This window comes from Microcaecilia unicolor, chromosome 2 (genome assembly GCF_901765095.1).
Source record: "Microcaecilia unicolor chromosome 2, aMicUni1.1, whole genome shotgun sequence".
Classification (NCBI taxonomy): Eukaryota; Metazoa; Chordata; class Amphibia; order Gymnophiona; family Siphonopidae; genus Microcaecilia; species Microcaecilia unicolor.
In genome coordinates this window covers 232,633,193-232,652,871 of record NC_044032.1, presented here as the reverse complement: position 1 = coordinate 232,652,871, position 19,679 = coordinate 232,633,193, and the positions used below count along the sequence as shown (strand labels likewise).

The following is a 19,679-nucleotide window of genomic DNA, read 5'->3' as shown; positions in this document are numbered from 1 at the left end:
AGAGGTATCCTCTCTTCCCAGAGAAATAATGGCCTTTAGTGGGTCAAAAATAATCCCCAAGAACAAAGTCATAGGCGCAAGCTCTTTGCTTGTTTTTTTTTCTTTATTTATAATTTTCAAGTTAAATGACAAGTAATAATCTTACAATGTCACAGCAATACAGCAATATAATAATTTTTAAACATATATACTACTACTACTACTACTACTTATCATTTCTATAGCGCTACTAGACATACGCAGCGCTGTACACTTGAACACGAAGAGACAGTCCCTGCTCGACAGAGCTTACAATCTAATTAGGACAGACAAACAGGATAAACAAGCGATAAGGGAATATTAAAGTGAGGATGATAAAATAAGGGTTCTGAACAAGTGAATAAGGGTTAGGAGTTAAAAGCAACATCAAAAAGGTGGGCTTTTAGCTTAGATTTGAAGACGGCCAGAGATGGAGCTTGACGTACTGGCTCAGGAAGTCTATTCCAGGCATATGGTGCAGCAAGATAAAAGGAACGGAGTCTGGAGTTAGCGGTGGAAGAGAAGGGTGCAGATAAGAGAGATTTACCCAGTGAACGGAGTTCCCAGGGAGGAATGTAGGGAGAGATGAGAGTGGAGAGGTACTGAGGAGCTGCAGAGTGAATGCACTTATAGGTCAATAAGAGGAGTTTGAACTGTATGCGGAAACGGATAGGAAGCCAGTGAAGTGACTTGAGGAGAGGGCTAATATGAACATAACGACCCTGGCGGAATATTAGTCATGCAGCAGAATTTTGAACAGATTGAAGAGGAGAGAGATGGCTAAGTGGGAAACCTGTGAGAAGCAAGTTGCAATAGTCTAAGCGAGAGGTGATAAGAGCGTGGATGAGGGTTCTGGTAGTGTGCTCAGAAAGGAAAGGGCGAATTTTGCTGATATTATAGAGAAAGAAACAATAGGTTTTAGCAGTCTGTTGAATTTGTGCAGAGAAGGAGAGGGAGGAGTCGAAGATGACCCCAAAGTTACGAGCTGATGAGACAGGAAGGATGAGAGTGTTATCCACAGAAATAGAGAATGGGGGAGGAGGAGAGGTTGGTTTAGGGGGAAAGATAAGAAGCTCAGTCTTGGTTTTTTTTTTTTTTTTGTTACATTTGTACCCCGCGCTTTCCCACTCATGGCAGGCTCAATGCGGCGGGCAATGGAGGGTTAAGTGACTTGCCCAAAGTCACAAGGAGCTGCCTGTGCTGGGAATCGAACTCAGTTCCTCAGGACCAAAGTCCACCACCCTAACCACTAGGCCACTCCTGGTCATGTTTAGTTTCAGATGGCGCTGAGACATCCAGGCAGCAATGTCAGACAGGCAGGCTGATACTTTGGCCTGGATTTCGGCTGAGATTTCTGGTGTGGAGAGGTAGATCTGGGAGTCATCAGCGAGTCATCAGCGTAAAGATGATACTGAAAACCATGGGATGAGATCAGAGTACCAAGGAAAGAAGTATAGATGGAGAAGAGAAGAGGTCCCAGGACAGATCCCTGAGGTACACCAACTGACAGTGGGATAGAAGTATAAAAGGATCCACTAGAGTATACACTAAAGGTATACGCTGGGAGAGATAAGAAGAAAACCAGGAAAGAACAGAGCCCTGAAATCCAAGTGAGGACAGCGTATCAAGGAGTAGGCTATGATCAACAGTGTCAAAAGCAGCAGATCGAGAAGGATGAGGATAGAATAGAGACCTTTGGATCTGGCTAGGAACAGATCATTGGAGACTTTAGCAAGCGTTGTTTCAGTTGAATGATGAGGATGAAAGCCAGATTGAAGTGGATCAAGAATAGCTTGAGATGAAAGAAAGTCAAGGCAACGGCGGTGAACAGCACGTTCAAGTATCTTGGATAGGAAAGGGAGGAGGGAGATGGGGCGACAGGTAGGGTCCAATGAAGGTTTTTTAAGGAGTGGTGTGACTACGGCATGTTTGAAGGCATCAGGAACAGTCGCAGTGGACAGTGAAAGATTGAGGATACAACAGATAAACGGGATGACAGTAGGAGAGATAGTGTTAAGTAGATGGGTGGGAACAGGATTAGAGGAACAGGTAGTTAGTTTCGAGGAGGAAAGAAGATGTGTAGTTTCCTCTTCAGTGGTTTCAGAAAAGGAAGAAAAGAAAGAAAAGGAGGCAGGGGTTGGAGGGTTGAGAGAATGGACTAAGGGAAGGAGAGGAGGAGGTGACCTGGTTGAGAATTCAAGTTTAATCTTGTGAACCTTATCATGAAAGAACTCAGCCAGAGTCTGGGGGGGAAAGGGAAGGGGGGGTTGGAGGTCTTCCATTATTTACTCAAAAATATAAGCAATAGGTAAATATATAACTATTATTCCATTTATCCATTATTTTTCATTTTTGCTTCCTTAGACCACTATAAGAAAGGGGGGACGGTCATATATATTAGAGAAGATTCTTACAAATCATATACTCATATAAAAGAAAGGCGTCAAGATGGCGATGCACCTGGTCGTGAGGTAAAACGCTCCGAAGACCCTGAAACCTCTTCGGAGTTTGGTTTTTTTGTTCAGCGCTTAAAACTTTTGGAAAATTCTTGGTGTGATGCCGCACACGAAGAGGAAAGGTGTGACGAGGGTGGGAATCCCGCCTACCTCATCCTCGACGCCACTTCAGCCGACTCTGGAACGTTTCCTGACCAGAGCCTCCCAGATGGGATTGAGAGGGATGGGACCCACTGAAGAGATGCCTGGAGAAGAAGACTCTCTATGGGCAAATGAGACATCTTTATCCCCCACTCCAGCTCCAAAAATACCTCCATGTCTAGGAGAGACTGCATTGAGGAAGGGCGAGGTAAACTCCACCAGAAGTGCAAGCAGTGAGCCCCCCGATCGGGATTCCGAGCTGCAGCAGAAGTCCCTGGCGTTAGAGTTCCCAACTATTGCAGGGAACTCAGGAAAAACTATGGAGGTTAACCTAGAAACGATATGGCTGGTTCTGAAGAAAATGGAGGTTTCTATTCAAGAATCTCAAGGTGAAGTAAGTACTTTAACCACCAGATTCGGAGAACTACAAGGTATGGTTGAAAAAATCAAAGATGAACTTTTAGATAAAGGTTTTACAACAAAAGGTAGATCAATTTTCCGAATTCAAAACAGCTGTTGCAAAAGATAAAGTTTTCCTTCACAACAAAATTGAGCAAATAGAAAATCATAATAGACGCTTAAACCAAAGGATCCTGAATTTCCCAAAGACTCCTGGAATTTCGCCTTTAGATATGTTTAAAAGATATTCAACTGAAATTTTGAAAATGCCCCTGTGAAGCCTTTCCCCCAATAAATAAGATTTTCTATTTACCACAAAAGAAAGGAAAAGAGAAGGGAGAAACAGGTGTTCCTGAAGATAAAAGTTTGGATTTGGAAAATATATTGGCAATATTAGAACAATCCCTTGAAGTTATAACTCAGAGAGTGACATTGTTAATTTCGTTTGTTTTTGAGGAAGATCTGAATGCAATAATGAGACTATACTTTAGAAATTCATCCTCTTTATTTGCTGGTGGAAAATTTTGGATGTTTTAGGATGTCACTAAAACCACTCAACAGAGAAGAAAAATGTTTTTGAAAATGAAACAAAAAAACTTTAGAAGTGGGTGGGACTTTTTTCTTGACCTACCCTTGTAAATGTATAGTCCGATTAGGACTAACAAAGCAGTGGCGTAGCCAGACTGCCAATTTTGGATGGGCCTGAACCCAAAGTGGGTGGGCACAAAATTTTCTCTCTACCCCCCTCCCCCAGCAAAATTTAGTCACGCTAATCAGATGCATTTGTCACACAGGGTAAAGTGCTGCTTTTCAGTGCATCAGATTTCAGAAAATTTATTTAATAGCCTAACACCCTTTTCAATGAGCTTTCAGAGGCCAAAACCTCCTGCCTCAGGTCAGTACATATAAGTACATAAGTAATGCCATACTGGGAAAAGACCAAGGGTCCATCGAGCCCAGCATTCTGTCCACGACAGCGGCCAATCCAGGCCAAGGGCACCTGGCAAGCTTCCCAAACGTACAAACATTCTATACATGTTATTCCTGGAATTTTGGATTTTTCCAAGTCCGTTTAGTAGCGGTTTATGGACTTGTCCTTTAGGAATCCGTCCAACCCCTTTTTAAACTCTGCTAAGCTAACCGCCTTCACCACTTTCTCCGGCAACGAATTCCAGAGTTTAATTACACGTTGGGTGAAGAAAAATTTTCTCCGATTTGTTTTAAATTTACTACACTGTAGTTTCATCGCATGCCCCCTAGTCCTAGTATTTTTGGAAAGCGTGAACAGACGCTTCACATCCACCTGTTCCACTCCACTCATTATTTTATATACCTCTATCATGTCTCCCCTCAGCCGTCTCTTCTCCAAGCTGTATAGCCCTAGCCTCCTTAGTCTTTCTTCATAGGGAAGTCGTCCCATCCCCGCTATCATTTTAGTCGCCCTTCGCTGCACCTTTTCCAATTCTACTATATTTTTCTTGAGATGCGGCGACCAGAATTGAACACAATACTCAAGGTGCGGTCGCACCATGGAGCGATACAACGGCATTATAACATCCTCACACCTGTTTTCCATACCTTTCCTAATAATACCCAACATTCTATTTGCTTTCTTAGCCGCAGCAGCACACTGAGCAGAAGGTTTCAGTGTGTTATCGACGACGACACCCAGATCCCTTTCTTGGTCCGTAACTCCTAACGTGGAACCTTGCATGACGTAGCTATAATTCGGGTTCTTTTTTCCCACATGCATCACCTTGCACTTGCTCACATTAAACATCATCTGCCATTTAGCCGCCCAGTCTCCCAGTTTCGTAAGGTCCTCTTGTAATTTTTCACAATCCTGTCGCGATTTAACGACTTTGAATAACTTTGTGTCATCAGCAAATTTAATTACCTCGCTAGTTACTCCCATCTCTAAATCATTTATAAATATATTAAAAAGCAGCGGTCCTAGCATGGACCCCTGAGGAACCCCACTAACTACCCTTCTCCATTGTGAATACTGCCCATTTAACCCCACTCTCTGTTTCCTATCCTTCAACCAGTATAATGCTGTTACGGTATCCTCGCCTGACCTAAGGAAGGAAGTATTGGTCTCTGAAACTTCATTAACACAGGTACCATATTACTTTATCCTAAATTAAAAATAAAATTATTTTCTTTACCTTTCTTGTATGGCCATTTACTTTTTCTCATTGTGTCGCTCCCAGTCTCTAGATTCTGCTTTCCTTCGTTTTCGCTTAACTCTTCTGCCACGGTTTCCTGGCCATGTCTCATTTTTCTCTCCTTTTTCTTTGCGTTCTTCAATATTTTTCTGCCTCTCTCTCTCTGTCCAGATTTAATTCATTCTTACTATCCATTCTTTAATTTCCTTCATCTACTTATGGCTTTTCATCTTTTTCTCACCCTTGTTCTCCCCATGCCCCTTCCTCTTATTCTCCAGTCTTTCACTACTCTCCTTTTCCATCCAGCAGCTCTCTTCTTTCTCTCCCCATCCTTCCAGTCTCCCCTCTCTCCCCATCCTTCCAGTAGTCTCCCCTCTTTCTTTCTGCATCCTTCCGTCCAGTGTCACCTCTTTCTCCCTACCCTTCCATCCAGCGTCTTCCCTCTTTCTCTCCCCATCCATCCTTCCATCCATCTATCCTCTCTCCTGATCCTTCCATCTAATGTCTCTCTCCCTCTTTCTAACCAGTGTCTCTGTATCACTCTACCCTTTTCTGTTCAGTGTCCCTTCTCTCTCCACATCCTTCCAGTCTCTCACCTTTCTCTGCATCCTTGCAGTCTCTCCCCTTTCTCTCCCCATCCTTCCATCCAGAGTCTCTTTCCCCATCCATCCGTTTTCCCTCTATCTCTCCCCATCCTTCCATCTGTTTTCTATCTTTTCTCCCCATCCTTCCATGTTTTCCCTCTTTCTCCTCATCCTTCCATGTTTTCCCTCATTCTCTGCCATCCTTCCATCTGTTTTCCCTCTTTTCTCCCCATCCTTCTAAATTTTCCCTCTTTCTCCCCATCCTTCCAAGTTTTCCCTCATTCTCCCCATCCTTCCATGTTTCCCTCTTTCTCCCCATCCTTCCATGTTTTCCCTCATTCTCTGCCATCCTTCTATCTGTTTTCCCTCTTTTCTCCCCATCCTTCCATGTTTTCCCTCTTTCTCCCCATCCTTCCATCTGTTTTCCCTCTTTTTCTCCCCATCCTTCCATGTTTTCCCTCTTTTCTTCGACGAGGCTCGCCCTGCATGCCAGCGCCAGCCCCCATTGCCGGCCACTGCTGCTTTTCCTGTTGAGCAGCAGGGCCGGCGCTACAAAAAAGAAGAAGCGCTAAATGCGCTAAGGACGAGAAATGTTTAAAAAAAAAAAGCACGGCACCGGCAGGCACTGTCTCGGCAGCCTTGAGGCATTGGCTGCTGAAGCATTGGCTGCTGGCTCGCAGGCTCCTCCCGTGGAGGAGCAAGCCTGTGAAAACTGCTGGAAAACATCAAGGTATTTGTAGTTATAAGAGTATAAATTGTTGTAAGTGGGTAATGAGTGAGATACAGGATCGTCAATGCAGCTTTCTTGTTTTGTTGTAGCTGAACCCCTGAAGATGCCTGTGAGGCGAAACGCATTGAGTACGTAGGGTTTCAACAGCAGGAACCGGGTTTTAACAACAGAAACCTGGGTGTAACAGCGGAATATCAAAGAATTATCAGCTTCAAGAGGCAAAGCTAATTTTTCATGAAGAGGTCATCTTCATGGTGAAGAGTTGCAGGATATGACAGCTGAGTAATAAGAATGTGGAGCTCAAGCTTTAAGGATTTACAATAATAGTAAACACCAAGGAGGAATTGAAGAGCTTTGTGGACTGTGCATCATGGTGTTTTAATAGAGCACTGGACCTGTAGTATTTGAACTGGAAACTGTCATTGATTATTACTCAGCAGTCTTAAGTTCTGTGATAAAATAATGTAATATGTAATGAGTAGATGAGAGAAAGGGATAATGGATGGTGTAATTAGTAATAGGAAGGAGCAGAATTAGCTGATTTAAGATTGTTTTGTATTGAAACGGAATATGAAAAAATATATTTGAAAAAACAAAAAGAAGAGTTATTATTTAAATATAGTGGTTACGAGTAGGTTGGATATACAGTTAAAGTTGGTAACCCCTAAGAGTATATAGAGCTCGGTGGCAGTGGATTATATACATATTCATTAAGGATATCCTGAAAACCTGACTGGCTCTGGGATACCAAGGACACGTTTTGGAACCCCTGATCTAGATTGATAACTATCAAGCATGTATAAAATTTGCTTGGTTGGCCCAGAACAAATCATAGAAATTATTAGCCTTGGGAAGCCCACACCATCAGGATGTTTTAAAACACTTGCACTCAGGAGCAATTAGTCAGTCCAGAATTTATTATGTTTTTCAGCATTTACAAATTAGATCAATGTTACAAGCAGGGGCGTATCTGACTTTCCCTGGTAGGGGGGGGCCAGAGCCCGAAGTGCGGGGGCCGTTTTTCGCCCCCTCCCATAGGCTTCCACTGGCAGCACGGGAGGGTTGGCGGTGGTAGCGGGGGCCAGGGCCAAATGTACGGGGGCCAGGCACCCGTTGGCCCCATTACAGATACGCCCCTGGTTACAAGACTGATGGAGAAAAACATGACAAAAAAAGAAGCCTCTTATAAAAAAGGTATAAAATAAAATGGTGTCATAGCTACACCAAAGGTTGCTACAGAGCATCATGATCCATTATATGTAATTACAATATTGTGTATGCAATTATGTGTTTATTGTAATCTGCTCTCTTCAGATTGCAGAGGGCAGAATATTAGGTTAAGAAATCAAATAAATGAAATATTTCAGCAGGCATTAAGACAGAAATACGTTCATTTTATGTTATACACAAAATATGTTCAGCACTGTAGAAATCGTTACATGTAAGCAGCCGTGAGACAGGATTGTACTGATGATTCAGCTACTGAAAGGTACCTTCTTGCATATGATATGGAGTGGTAATAAAGTACAGTCTTATGGCATCTCTGTAATAAAATATACAAAACAATAAAAAATTAAAAAGATCCATTTCTTTAGTAAACAAACCAACACCCCCAAAAACTTTTATAATTGTGATATATACCCTCAATAGAGAGCCACCCATCATCCCATCATCGCACATGAAAAGTCCTATAAAGTCTTTAGACCTAACATTCTTTAAATTGTGGCCTATAAATGAATCTTGATGTTACTAATGTCCAAATGATTCCACCAACACACTTGTGAAAATTAATAAGCATAAGAAGATGAAAAAAGCTTGACATGGGACTTGTCTGGCCAAATGCTTCCAGTAAACTCCCAGATAAAAGATTAAAATGGCAAGTTGGGCTCCATTGTGCATCCCTGAGTGATTAAAACATTTCAACCCTACAATATATTCATATCTCCGACACCAGCTATGTTTCCCATTATGCTTCTTCAGGGAGATATAACTAATCTAAAAATGAAAACAATATCAAAATTATGTTTAAAAAATAATAAGATATACTTCAATCAACACATTTCTAAATTTCATGCATGGATGTCATCGGAGTGAGCACTCTCTGGTCTGCTCTGAACTAACTGTTCAAAAATGCTGTTTAGCTATGCGGGTGTTGGCATTGAATATTTCCAAGCTACATAACTGCCGGCTCCTTGTGAACACCGCCGCACTGCCTGGTTACTTGTCACTGAATATTGGTGGTTGGGCAGCCAGGATTCTCTCCTGACGCTTAAATCACTTTGAATACTGGGCAGAATGTGATTATGGTGTGATAGAAAGATGTGGGGCATGAACAGCATGGTAAAATCTGATTAAAATGCATTTCTCCTGATGTTTCTGCTCCAGTTAACTCTTTTGGGAACTAAGGCAGTGGTTCCTAAACTTGGTCCTGGAGGTACTCCAGACAGTCAGGTTTTCAGGATACCCACAATGAATATTTATGAAAGAGATTTGCATGCACTGCCTCCACTGCATACAAATCTATTTCATGAATATTCATTGTGGATATACTGAAAACCTGGTTGACTGGCTGGGATGCATCCAGGACTAGGTTTGGGAATCACTTGGCTAAGGGATTTTGCTTTTATTTTTCATTTGCCAACTTTTTTCCTTTGTATTTGATTTCCTATTATTCCTGCTTTCTGGGATTCAGTGGAATTTTACTTGTATTGTATATTTTGAAATTTCAATGAAGTTAAAGTTTTAAAAAATCTTATTAAAATGCCATTGACAGCTTTTATGGTGCTATTTTACAGACACTTATTTATTTATTTATTTATTTTCTGCATTTATATCCCACATTTCCCCACCTCTTTGCAGGCTCAATGTGGCTTACAAATATGTACCTATGTGTCATTATAGAATAGATTCAAAATCTGCCTCCTAGTGTAGGCAACCTGTTTTCAAATTGCCCTCATGCTGCACATTATAAGATGTGCATAATGTCATAAGACCATAAGAATAGCCATAGTGGGTCAGACCAATTGTCCATCTAGCCCAGTATCCTGCTTCCAACTGTGGCCAATCCAGGTCACAAGTACCTGCCAGAAACCCAAATAGTAGCAACATTCCATGCTACCAATCCCGGGGCAAGCAGTGGCTTCCCTCATGTCTATCTCAATAAAGACTATGGACTTTTCCTCCAGGAACTTGCCCAAACCTTTTTTAAACCTAGATACGCTAAACACTGTTACCATATCCTCCAGGAATGAATTTCCGAGTTTAACTATTCTTTGAGTGAAAAAAATATTTCCTCCTATTTATTTTAAAAGTATTTCCATGTAATTTCATTGAGTGTCCCCTGGTCTTTGTACTTTTTGAAAGAATGAAAAATCAATTCACTTTTACCAGTTCTACACCACTAAGGATTTTATAGACCTCAATCATATCCCCACCTCAGCCGTCTCTTTTCCAAGCTGAAGAGCCCTAACCTCTTTAGCCTTTCCTCATATGAGAGGAGTTCCATCCCCATTATCATTTTGGTTGCTCTTCTTTGAACCTTTTCTAATTCTGCTATATCTTTTTTGAGATACGGTGACCAGAATTGAATGCAATACTTAACGTGAGGTCACACTATGGAGCAATACAGAGGCATTACAATATTCTTGGTGTTAATTTGCATCCCTTTCCTAATAATTCTATAACTTGTGCACTATTCTATAACTTCTGCATGCAATTTTACATGCTAAGCATAAAAATATGCATGCAAGATTATAGAATGAGGGGGTAAGGGTCTACAAATGAATACCTTAGAAAGAGATACAGTGGTGGAAATAAGTATTTGATCCCTTGCTGATTTTGTAAGTTTGCCCACTGACAAAGACATGAGCAGCCCATAATTGAAGGGTAGGTTATTGGTAACAGTGAGAGATAGCACATCACAAATTAAATCCGGAAAATCACATTGTGGAAAGTATATGAATTTATTTGCATTCTGCAGAGGGAAATAAGTATTTAATCCCTCTGGCAAACAAGACCTAATACTTGGTGGCAAAACCCTTGTTGGCAAGCACAGCAGTCAGACGTCGTCTGTAGTTGATGATGAGGTTTGCACACATGTCAGGAGGAATTTTGGTCCACTCCTCTTTGCAGATCATCTCTAAATCATTAAGAGTTCTGGGCTGTCGCTTGGCAACTCGCAGCTTCAGCTCCCTCCATAAGTTTTCAATGGGATTAAGGTCTGGTGACTGGCTAGGCCACTCCATGACCCTAATGTGCTTCTTCCTGAGCCACTCCTTTGTTGCCTTGGCTGTATGTTTTGGGTCATTGTCGTGCTGGAAGACCCAGCCACGACCCATTTTTAAGGCCCTGGCGGAGGGAAGGAGGTTGTCACTCAGAATTGTACGGTACATGGCCCCATCCATTCTCCCATTGATGCGGTGAAGTAGTCCTGTGCCCTTAGCAGAGAAACACCCCCAAAACATAACATTTCCACCTCCATGCTTGACAGTGGGGACGGTGTTCTTTGGGTCATAGGCAGCATTTCTCTTCCTCCAAACACGGCGAGTTGAGTTCATGCCAAAGAGCTCAATTTTTGTCTCATCTGACCACAGCACCTTCTCCCAATCACTCTCGGCATCATCCAGGTGTTCACTGGCAAACTTCAGACGGGCCGTCACATGTGCCTTCCGGAGCAGGGGGACCTTGCGGGCACTGCAGGATTGCAATCCGTTATGTCGTAATGTGTTACCAATGGTTTTCGTGGTGACAGTGGTCCCAGCTGCCTTGAGATCATTGACAAGTTCCCCCCTTGTAGTTGTAGGCTGATTTCTAACCTTCCTCATGATCAAGGATACCCCACGAGGTGAGATTTTGCGTGGAGCCCCAGATCTTTGTCGATTGACAGTCATTTTGTACTTCTTCCATTTTCTTACTATGGCACCAACAGTTGTCTCCTTCTCGCCCAGCGTCTTACTGATGGTTTTGTAGCCCATTCCAGCCTTGTGCAGGTGTATGATCTTGTCCCTGACATCCTTAGACAGCTCCTTGCTCTTGGCCATTTTGTAGAGGTTAGAGTCTGACTGATTCACTGAGTCTGTGGACAGGTGTCTTTCATACAGGTGACCATTGCCGACAGCTGTCTGTCATGCAGGTAACGAGTTGATTTGGAGCATCTACCTGGTCTGTAGGGGCCAGATCTCTTACTGGTTGGTGGGGGATCAAATACTTATTTCCCTCTGCAGAATGCAAATAAATTCATATACTTTCCACAATGTGATTTTCCGGATTTAATTTGTGATGTGCTATCTCTCACTGTTACCAATAACCTACCCTTCAATTATGGGCTGCTCATGTCTTTGTCAGTGGGCAAACTTACAAAATCAGCAAGGGATCAAATACTTATTTCCACCACTGTATGATAGTTATATATTTAAATACTCATCAGAGCATGGCAGCAGTTGGCATAGGAACTGATAATCTCAGGATCCTAAAACCAGGAGATAACCTGTTGAGCAATGGGACCAATAAAAGGTGGCAGTTTCCTCTAGAACAGTGGTTCTCAAACTTGTTCTGGGGAACTTCCAGCCAGTCAGGTTTTCAGGATATCCACAATGAATATGCATGAGAGAGATTTGCCTATAATAGAGGAGTAGGCATGGATATTCATTGTGGATATCCTGAAAACCTGACTGGCTGGAGGTTCCGCAGGACAGGTTTGAGAACCACAACTCTGGAATCATGGGATGTTGGATATTCCGAAAAGCAAAAAGAGTCAAGCTTACTTTGACAGGCATTTTTTCTAGGTGCGCTAAAAAATAATTCTGCGCACGCCCAAAACGTGCATCTACACTACCATCTAGCATCTCTCCCATCTCTCTCCTTTCCCTTCCATCCAGTATCTCCAATGTCCAGTTTCTCTCTTCCTCCTCTTCCATCCAATATCTTTCCTCTCCCTTCCATCCAGAATCTCTCTCCCCATTCCATCCAGCATCTCCTCCCCCTTCCATACAATATCTGTCCCTCTCCTCCCTTTCCATTCAGCCAGGGGCAGTGGAACTTCTTTTTGGTTGGAGGGGCCAAACAAACCTAACTCTAGATCTCTAATTGTTGACACTGTGATGGTAAAATATTGGTGTCATGGCCCCTGTGGCCCATCCCATTCTGCTGCCTATGCATCCAGAATCTCCTCCCCCTTCCATCCAGCATCTCACTTCACTACCCATCATCCCCCTTTGTCATGTCCCCTACCCTACCTCAACGCAAGTGGCATTCTCGGGCTGCACAGGGTCCCGTCGACATGCACACTTGACTGGCACAGCCTTGAGCCATGTGTGTATAGTTCTTCTCTGGCTGCAGGCTCCTTGATTGCTTTGCTTCCACCCACCTGGGTCTGCTCTTCCTGGCTTCCCTTGCTTCTCTCCTATTAGTCTTCCGGTTCCTCCTTCCCCTGCTCGTCCTATGGCTGTGCCCCTTCTCCCTGCTGATGTCAGATGCCAGCACTTGATCAGCTGAGCTCTCCCTAGACTCCTTGCTTCGGCTTCTACTTTGGTAGGTGTTACTTGCTCAGTAGTGTGTTTCTCCTCTACTTTGTTCTTCGTTGCTGACCTAGCCTATACCTGGATTACTCTCGTGTCTGCTGCCTGCCTACTGACTCTGCCTGTACCTGGATTACTCTTGTATCTGCTGCCTGCCTACTGACCTTGCCTGTACCTGGATTACTCTTGTGTCTGCTGCCTGCCTATTGACTCTGCCTGTACCTGGATTATTTTTTGCTGCAGGGGCGTAGCCAGACCTCGGCGGGAGGGGACGCCAGAGCCCGAGGTGGGGAACACTGTTTAGTAGCCTCCCCCCGCCACTTTGGACCCCCCCGCAACTGCAACCCCCCCCCCCCCCCCCCCCCCCGCTGCCACAACCGCATCTATATAGTAACATAGTAGATTAAGACCAGTATGGTTTATCCAGTCTGCCCAACAAGATAAACTCATTACATATGGTATGAAGTGATACATAATATGTATGCCTGATCTTGATTTATCCTTGCCTTTTTTAGAGCATAGACAGTAGAAGTCTGCCCAGCACTGTCCTTGTTCTAAAATTTCTGAAGTTGTTGTTATAGCCCCTGAAAAGCTCCACTCTAGCCTATCCAAGTCTATTCATCCTTGATTAGGGCACAGACTGTTGAAGTCAGCCCAGCACTGGCTTTCCTACCTAATCTCTCCAGAGCTTGTTTGGATCTGATCCTTCTAAACAGGATTCCTTCGTGTTTGAATTCCATTACAGTTTTCATCTCTTCCACCTCCCGCGGGAGGGCATTCCAGGTATCTACCACCCTCTCATTGAAAAAATACTTTCTTTTTTTTTTTTGAAAATATCTTTATTGTGTCTTTGGTGTACAATATTGTCAGAAAAAAGTACAACATAAAGTACATAAACATGTCCCTATGAGGGGACTTCCGCTGATACAACAACAAACATATTGATAACCAATACACAGGTATATCACAAGGAAGGCTGCATGACTGTGTCTTGTAAATTTGTAGAACACCTTAGACTTTTTTATGATTAAACTTCCCATCCCTCCCATCCCCCCCTCCCCCCCCCCCCCTGTTGCCCACTGCTGTTAACCCGACACTTCTAAATCTCCTTGATTTCTGCTTGGAGATGTCTTTCACTCTCTTTTCCGTGTATTAGCTTAGAATCCATCAATTAGCCCTCAATTATTCTCTGCCGAGGGATCTATTAGCAAAGTGTCAGCCTCTGGAAATCTACCCCAAATCAGTCGGTATTGCTGCAATCCTGTAGATGCCTGGGGTTGTATTGTCTTCAGTACCCAGCTAGCCATTTCTCTCATTAGACCCACCCACACATTGAGCAGGGGAGGGACATTGTCTATCCAAGACATCAGGATACACTTTTTGACCAGTATGGTGGCCACTATAATGAACTTACATTGGGCCTCATTCAGCCCTTGCTCTCTCAGGTTTATCAAACTACCCATGTATACAACTGAGTAGGACCATTCAAATTCCGCTTGTACCAGACGCTCTATGTGAGTAAGAGCACCCTGCCAGAGCTTATCCAGTTTGGGACATTCCATAAAAGAGTGCAGCAGAGTCCCCACATGCGCCCTACATCTCATACAGTGATCATCTGTCCACAGCCCCAATGCTTTCCCCTTTGCCCTGGAAATGTGAACCCTGTGCAAAATGCGAAATTGTATCTCCTGCAAAGCAGCATTGGGTGTAACTTTGCAAAGCTCTCCAAAGGCCGTCCCTAATTCTTCCTCGGTTACTGTTCCCCCAATTTCTTTACTCCACGTATTTGCTAGTTGTGTCAGGTATGTAGTTTTTCTGTTGTCCCTGATAATCTTATGCCACATAGACAACTTGTTTAAGATAGGTGGCACCTGCATAAGCATTAAATCCAATTTACTAAAGGTGACCGGGCCCCCGTTTTTACGTTCTATTGACAATACATAGTCCCTGGCTTGCAAAAAAGCATAAAACTGGGTATTAGGGAAGTTCCATGCACGCTTGAGCTGCTCGAAAGACGGGAAGGTCTGTTCACCCACCTGACGGAATTCCCCAATGTATCTACACCCCCTTGCTTTCCAAGATTGAAATACCGTGTTTCCAAGACCCGCTGGGAAGTCTGGGTTCCCCGTCAACGTGACAAAAGGACTCACTCCTCCCCTAGTGCCGCCAAGCTCTTTCCACCATTTCCAGGCCCTCCGCAATGCGAGCAAGTATGGACTGATTTTTACCTTGCCAAGACCACTAGTCTGAGCCTTGTCTATAAGTACGAATGGATCTAGAGGAGCACACCAACTCTCCCAAAAATCATCCGGGGAGAAAGTCGATCCCCCGGAATGTAACTCATGTATCCAGCGCATCAGTGCTGCCACGTTGTACGCTCTAAGGTCGGGGAGCCGGAGGCCCCCCTGTGTTTTATCTAGCACTAATTTAGCAAGTGAGATCCTGGGTCTTTTCGCGTGCCAAATGAATGAAGTAATTATGCTGCGATATTGGCCCTCTTCCCTTTTACAGATCCATAATGGCACCATCTGTAGGGGATACAATATTTTCGGTAGCAGGACCATTTTTACTAGAGCCACTCGCCCCATAAAACTGACTGGAAGGTCTTTCCATTTGTTGCATAACTTTTTAATGGCTTCCAGCCTTTCCACTACATTTTTTTTGTACACCCAGTCTACCCTTGCACTTAAGTATACTCCCAGATATTTGATCCCTTCACTGGCCCATCCCAACGGAAAGTCTGACATCTGAACACATGCACAGGGATTACTAATTGGAAGTGCCTCCGACTTCCCAAAGTTAATGCACAAACCCGAAAATTGGCCAAACTGTTTAATAAGGTCCATCACTTGGAAGATGCCTGTGGATGCATCGTCCACCAGTAACAGCATGTCGTCAGCGAACATATTTATGCGGTATTCCCGACCTCCTACCTGAACCCCTTTCAAAGTCGGCTCTTGTCTGATTTTTGCCGCTAATGGCTCGAGGGTGAGGATAAACAGAAGAGGCGACAAGGGGCACCCCTGTCTGGTGCCTCCCCCCAAGCGCACCACCGGAGTCAGCATATCATTTATTATAATTTGGGCAGTGGGATTGCTATATAATGCCTGAACCCACTCCAGGAACTCGCCTGTAATACCAAATTTGCGGAGTACCCAAAATAGGTATTCCCACACTACTTTGTCGAAAGCCTTTTCGGCATCTAGGCTTGCCATGATCTTGTCCCCTGCTATTTTCCTGCCCTCCAACAGAATGCGGCTGACCTTCAGTATGTTGGCTGAGGCGAATCTGCCCTTTACAAAGCCCACTTGGTCTTGGTGCACTAGATGTGGGACCACTGCGCCCAGACGCGCTGCTAAGACTGCCGCCAAGATCTTAATGTCCTGGTTCAGTAGGGATATAGGGCGGTAAGAACCTACAAGCTCCACATCTTTACCGGGTTTTGGTAGTACCGTGATATGTACATGGTTCAGAACAGTACCCATATCACCAGAGTCACGTACCTCCTCACACATAGCCACAAATGATGGGACTAGCTCACCCTGCAGAATTTTATAGAACTCTGTTCCCAGGCCATCAGGTCCAGGGGCCTTTGCCAATTTCAATTGTTTTATGACCTTCAGTACCTCCTGCCCCTCAATTGGTCTATTCAGACTAGCCACCTGAGTCTCAACAAGGGATGGCAATCTCAGCCCTGCAAAAAAACTCTCGCAACTGGTCTCTGAGAACGATCCCTTTGCATAGAGTGAGGAGTAAAATTGAACAAATTCTTGTTGAATCTCTGTCCTCCCCGTTTGGATTTTACCTTGTCTATCTTTAATTTTTCCTATGAAACTTTTCCCACTTCTTTGCCGCACCAGGGTTGCTAGCAGTTTCCCCGTTTTGTTGCCCCATCTGTGCATGCGGTATTTATATAGACGGATATCGTACAATGCTCTAGCATCTAGCGCTGTCTGTAATCTCTTTCTTGCTGCTGCGTATTCCAACCTTTTTACTTCTGAGGGCGCGAGGACGAGCTCTCTCCTTGCTCCCTGCACCTGAGCTATAAGTGTGTGAAGCTCCCCATCCCTTTTCCTATTGAGTGCAGCGGTGTACGCCAATATCTTTCCGCGGATTACTGCCTTTGCCGCTTCCCAAAAGACTCTATCATTTACTGGCTGCTTTGAATTGTCTTCTACATATTCTTTCCACACCTGCTTTAAATATTTGCAGAAGGCCTGGTCCTGGTACAGTGCCGGGTTCATTCGCCAACGGTTCATCTTTTCCTTTCCACCCCACCTCAGTTGGACCCATACTGGGGCATGATCAGATACGACCGCCTCGCCAATGTCTGCTTTCTCAGTCAATCTCACTAAAGACTGACTTATCAGCACATAGTCAAGGCGTGCATGGACTCCGTGAGGGTGAGAAAAAAAGGTAAACTCCCTCTCTTCTAGGTGTAATAATCTCCAAATGTCAATTACTCCCAATTCATTGATAAGAAAGTTCACCCCCCTCCCCTCATGGTCTTTGCTGACTATCTTGGCTGGTTTCCTGTCTATCGAGGGGTCACTGGTTATATTGAGGTCTCCCCCTAGTATAAATGGGTAGTTGTCAAAGGTGGTGAGCTTTGCAGCCAATAGGGTAAAGAACTTCTGTGAATATATATTAGGTGCATATATGCTACATATAGCTACTTTCTGTCCCTGCAAGAGGCCTGCTATAATTACGTACCGGCCCTCCGGATCTTGATATAATCTGTGCAGCTCAAAGGCCAAGTTCTTTTTTAAAAGGATTGCCACACCTCTCTGCCTATTATTGTAGGAGGCGTAGTATACTTCCCCCACCCAATCTCTACGTAATTTGATATGTTCAGCGTTCCCCAAGTGTGTTTCCTGCAGTAAGGCGATGTCAGCTTGTTGTTTCCGTAATGTCTGTAAAATTTTAAAGCGCTTGACTGGTGAGTGGACTCCGTCCACATTTAGTGATATCACTCTCAAGCTAGCCATATAAAAGCAATCTCCATAGCCAAATGTTTTCAGTAAATATCATGAGATTCATACCAAGGGGGCCTCCCAGCCAAACCCCCCAGGAAGTTCTTGTACCAGCATACAGTATGTTAGTTAGCTTCTTCATTTGTGTAGTGAGCAACTTCTTCCCCAATCCCTCCCCCCTTCTCTTCACTCCCTGCCCCCCTCCCCTGGAAGGATATCCCCCCTTGCCTTCCAAGCTCTCCCGCCCAGTCATCACATTCATTCTCCCCTCCACACACAACCAGTACTTCACATCATTCATCCCCCTAACACTAACTCTCCCCGTTCCCTTGAGCTTACCCTCCCCCCCTACAAGTTAATCTCTTATAACCTTCTTTGAGCCTGTCCTGATTCTACTCCATGATGCCCTGCCTGTATCGTGCGATACATTGTTAAACGTAATGCCTTTAAACTTTAGTCTCTTAACAGAGACCATTTAGCAGGCCACCCACTAAAGGAGCTTATAACATTTGGAACATGTTAACCATAGCATGTAAAACATAAACATAACTAAACTCGTACAGATAATCAATTGCAAATTACAAATTACAATTTGAGGGGCTCACATTCTTTGCAGGCCATATCTGAGTGTGAAATACTTCAGGCACTACCACTTTTCTCGTCTCGTGCCCCACAGCTTGGGCAAAGTGAGATATAGTAAAAACTTTGAGGAGGCTCTCTTTGTTGCCAGACCGTGAAGGGTGTCAGCTCGTTGCTGAGCATGATCCTTCTCCTCCCATCTCCACGTGCATCCATCTCTAGCAGGCAGCTTTTATTAATCTGATCCATTAGCCTGCAAAAGTCCAACACTTGTCGAGAGCCTCCTTCCCCTTGCTGAACTTGCTGTGGGGCTCTGCCCATTGTCAACTGACATTTGCCATCAGTGCTGCGGCCATATCTTCTGTGTCTCAGAATTTTTGAAATAAGAAAATTGGTAACTGTACACTGAAAAACATGCTTTCAAAGCTGCATACGTTCCACATAGTTCTCCAAGTCTTTAGGTTCTGTGAAGAAAAGTACCTTGTTATCCTGCATGATACGAACTTTAGCAGGGAAAAGCAATGCAAACTTCACTCCTTTCTCATACAGCCTCTTGCAATGCTGTCCCATCTTTCGACGCTGTTCAGTTACTGCGGCAGAGTAATCTTGAAACAGTAAGATTTTATGCCCCTCGTATTCCAGGCCCCCTTTTCCTTTCCGGAATGCTAATAAAAGTTTTTCCTTATCAGCATAATTTAGGATTCTGGCAATAACCGTCCTAGGGCGTGCATTTCCCTCTTTCAGAGCACCGAGTCTGTGTACCCGCTCAACCTTCAATCCCTTCTCAGGCTCCTTTAATCCCAGCTTTTCCGGTAACCATGTCTCCATGAAATGCCATAAGTCTTTCTCCTTTACTGTTTCTGGGAGTCCCACTACTCTCACATTGTTTCTTCTGCTCCTATTCTCCAGATCGTCTAGTTGCTGCTCCAGTTTCCCGCATTTCTGTTCAAGTGCCACCAACCTCGTGTCTGCTGCCTCTGCCCTGTCCTCCTGCCTGGAGATTCTTTCCTCTGCTTGTTGCAGCCTCGCGCCCTGCCGCTCCACAGCCTCTCTGATTTGTTCCACTGATGTCTGAAACTTTGATAGTTTTTCTCCCAGGATTGCGGTAACTTGTTG

At 44.1% G+C, this 19,679-nt stretch overlaps 1 protein-coding gene across 4 annotated transcripts in view; it reads right to left on the bottom strand.

The window, feature by feature from the left end:
* Positions 1-7,635: 7,635 nt before the first annotated feature.
* Positions 7,636-19,679, bottom strand: part of LOC115463361 — a 209,087-nt gene continuing 197,043 nt past the window's right edge. For all 4 annotated transcript variants that reach the window (XM_030193785.1, XM_030193784.1, XM_030193786.1 and 1 more), the window contains one exon: positions 7,636-8,039. In XM_030193785.1, the coding sequence (XP_030049645.1) occupies positions 8,029-8,039 (11 nt within the window). In that variant the 3' untranslated portion in view covers positions 7,636-8,028. The remainder of the gene's footprint in view (positions 8,040-19,679) is intronic.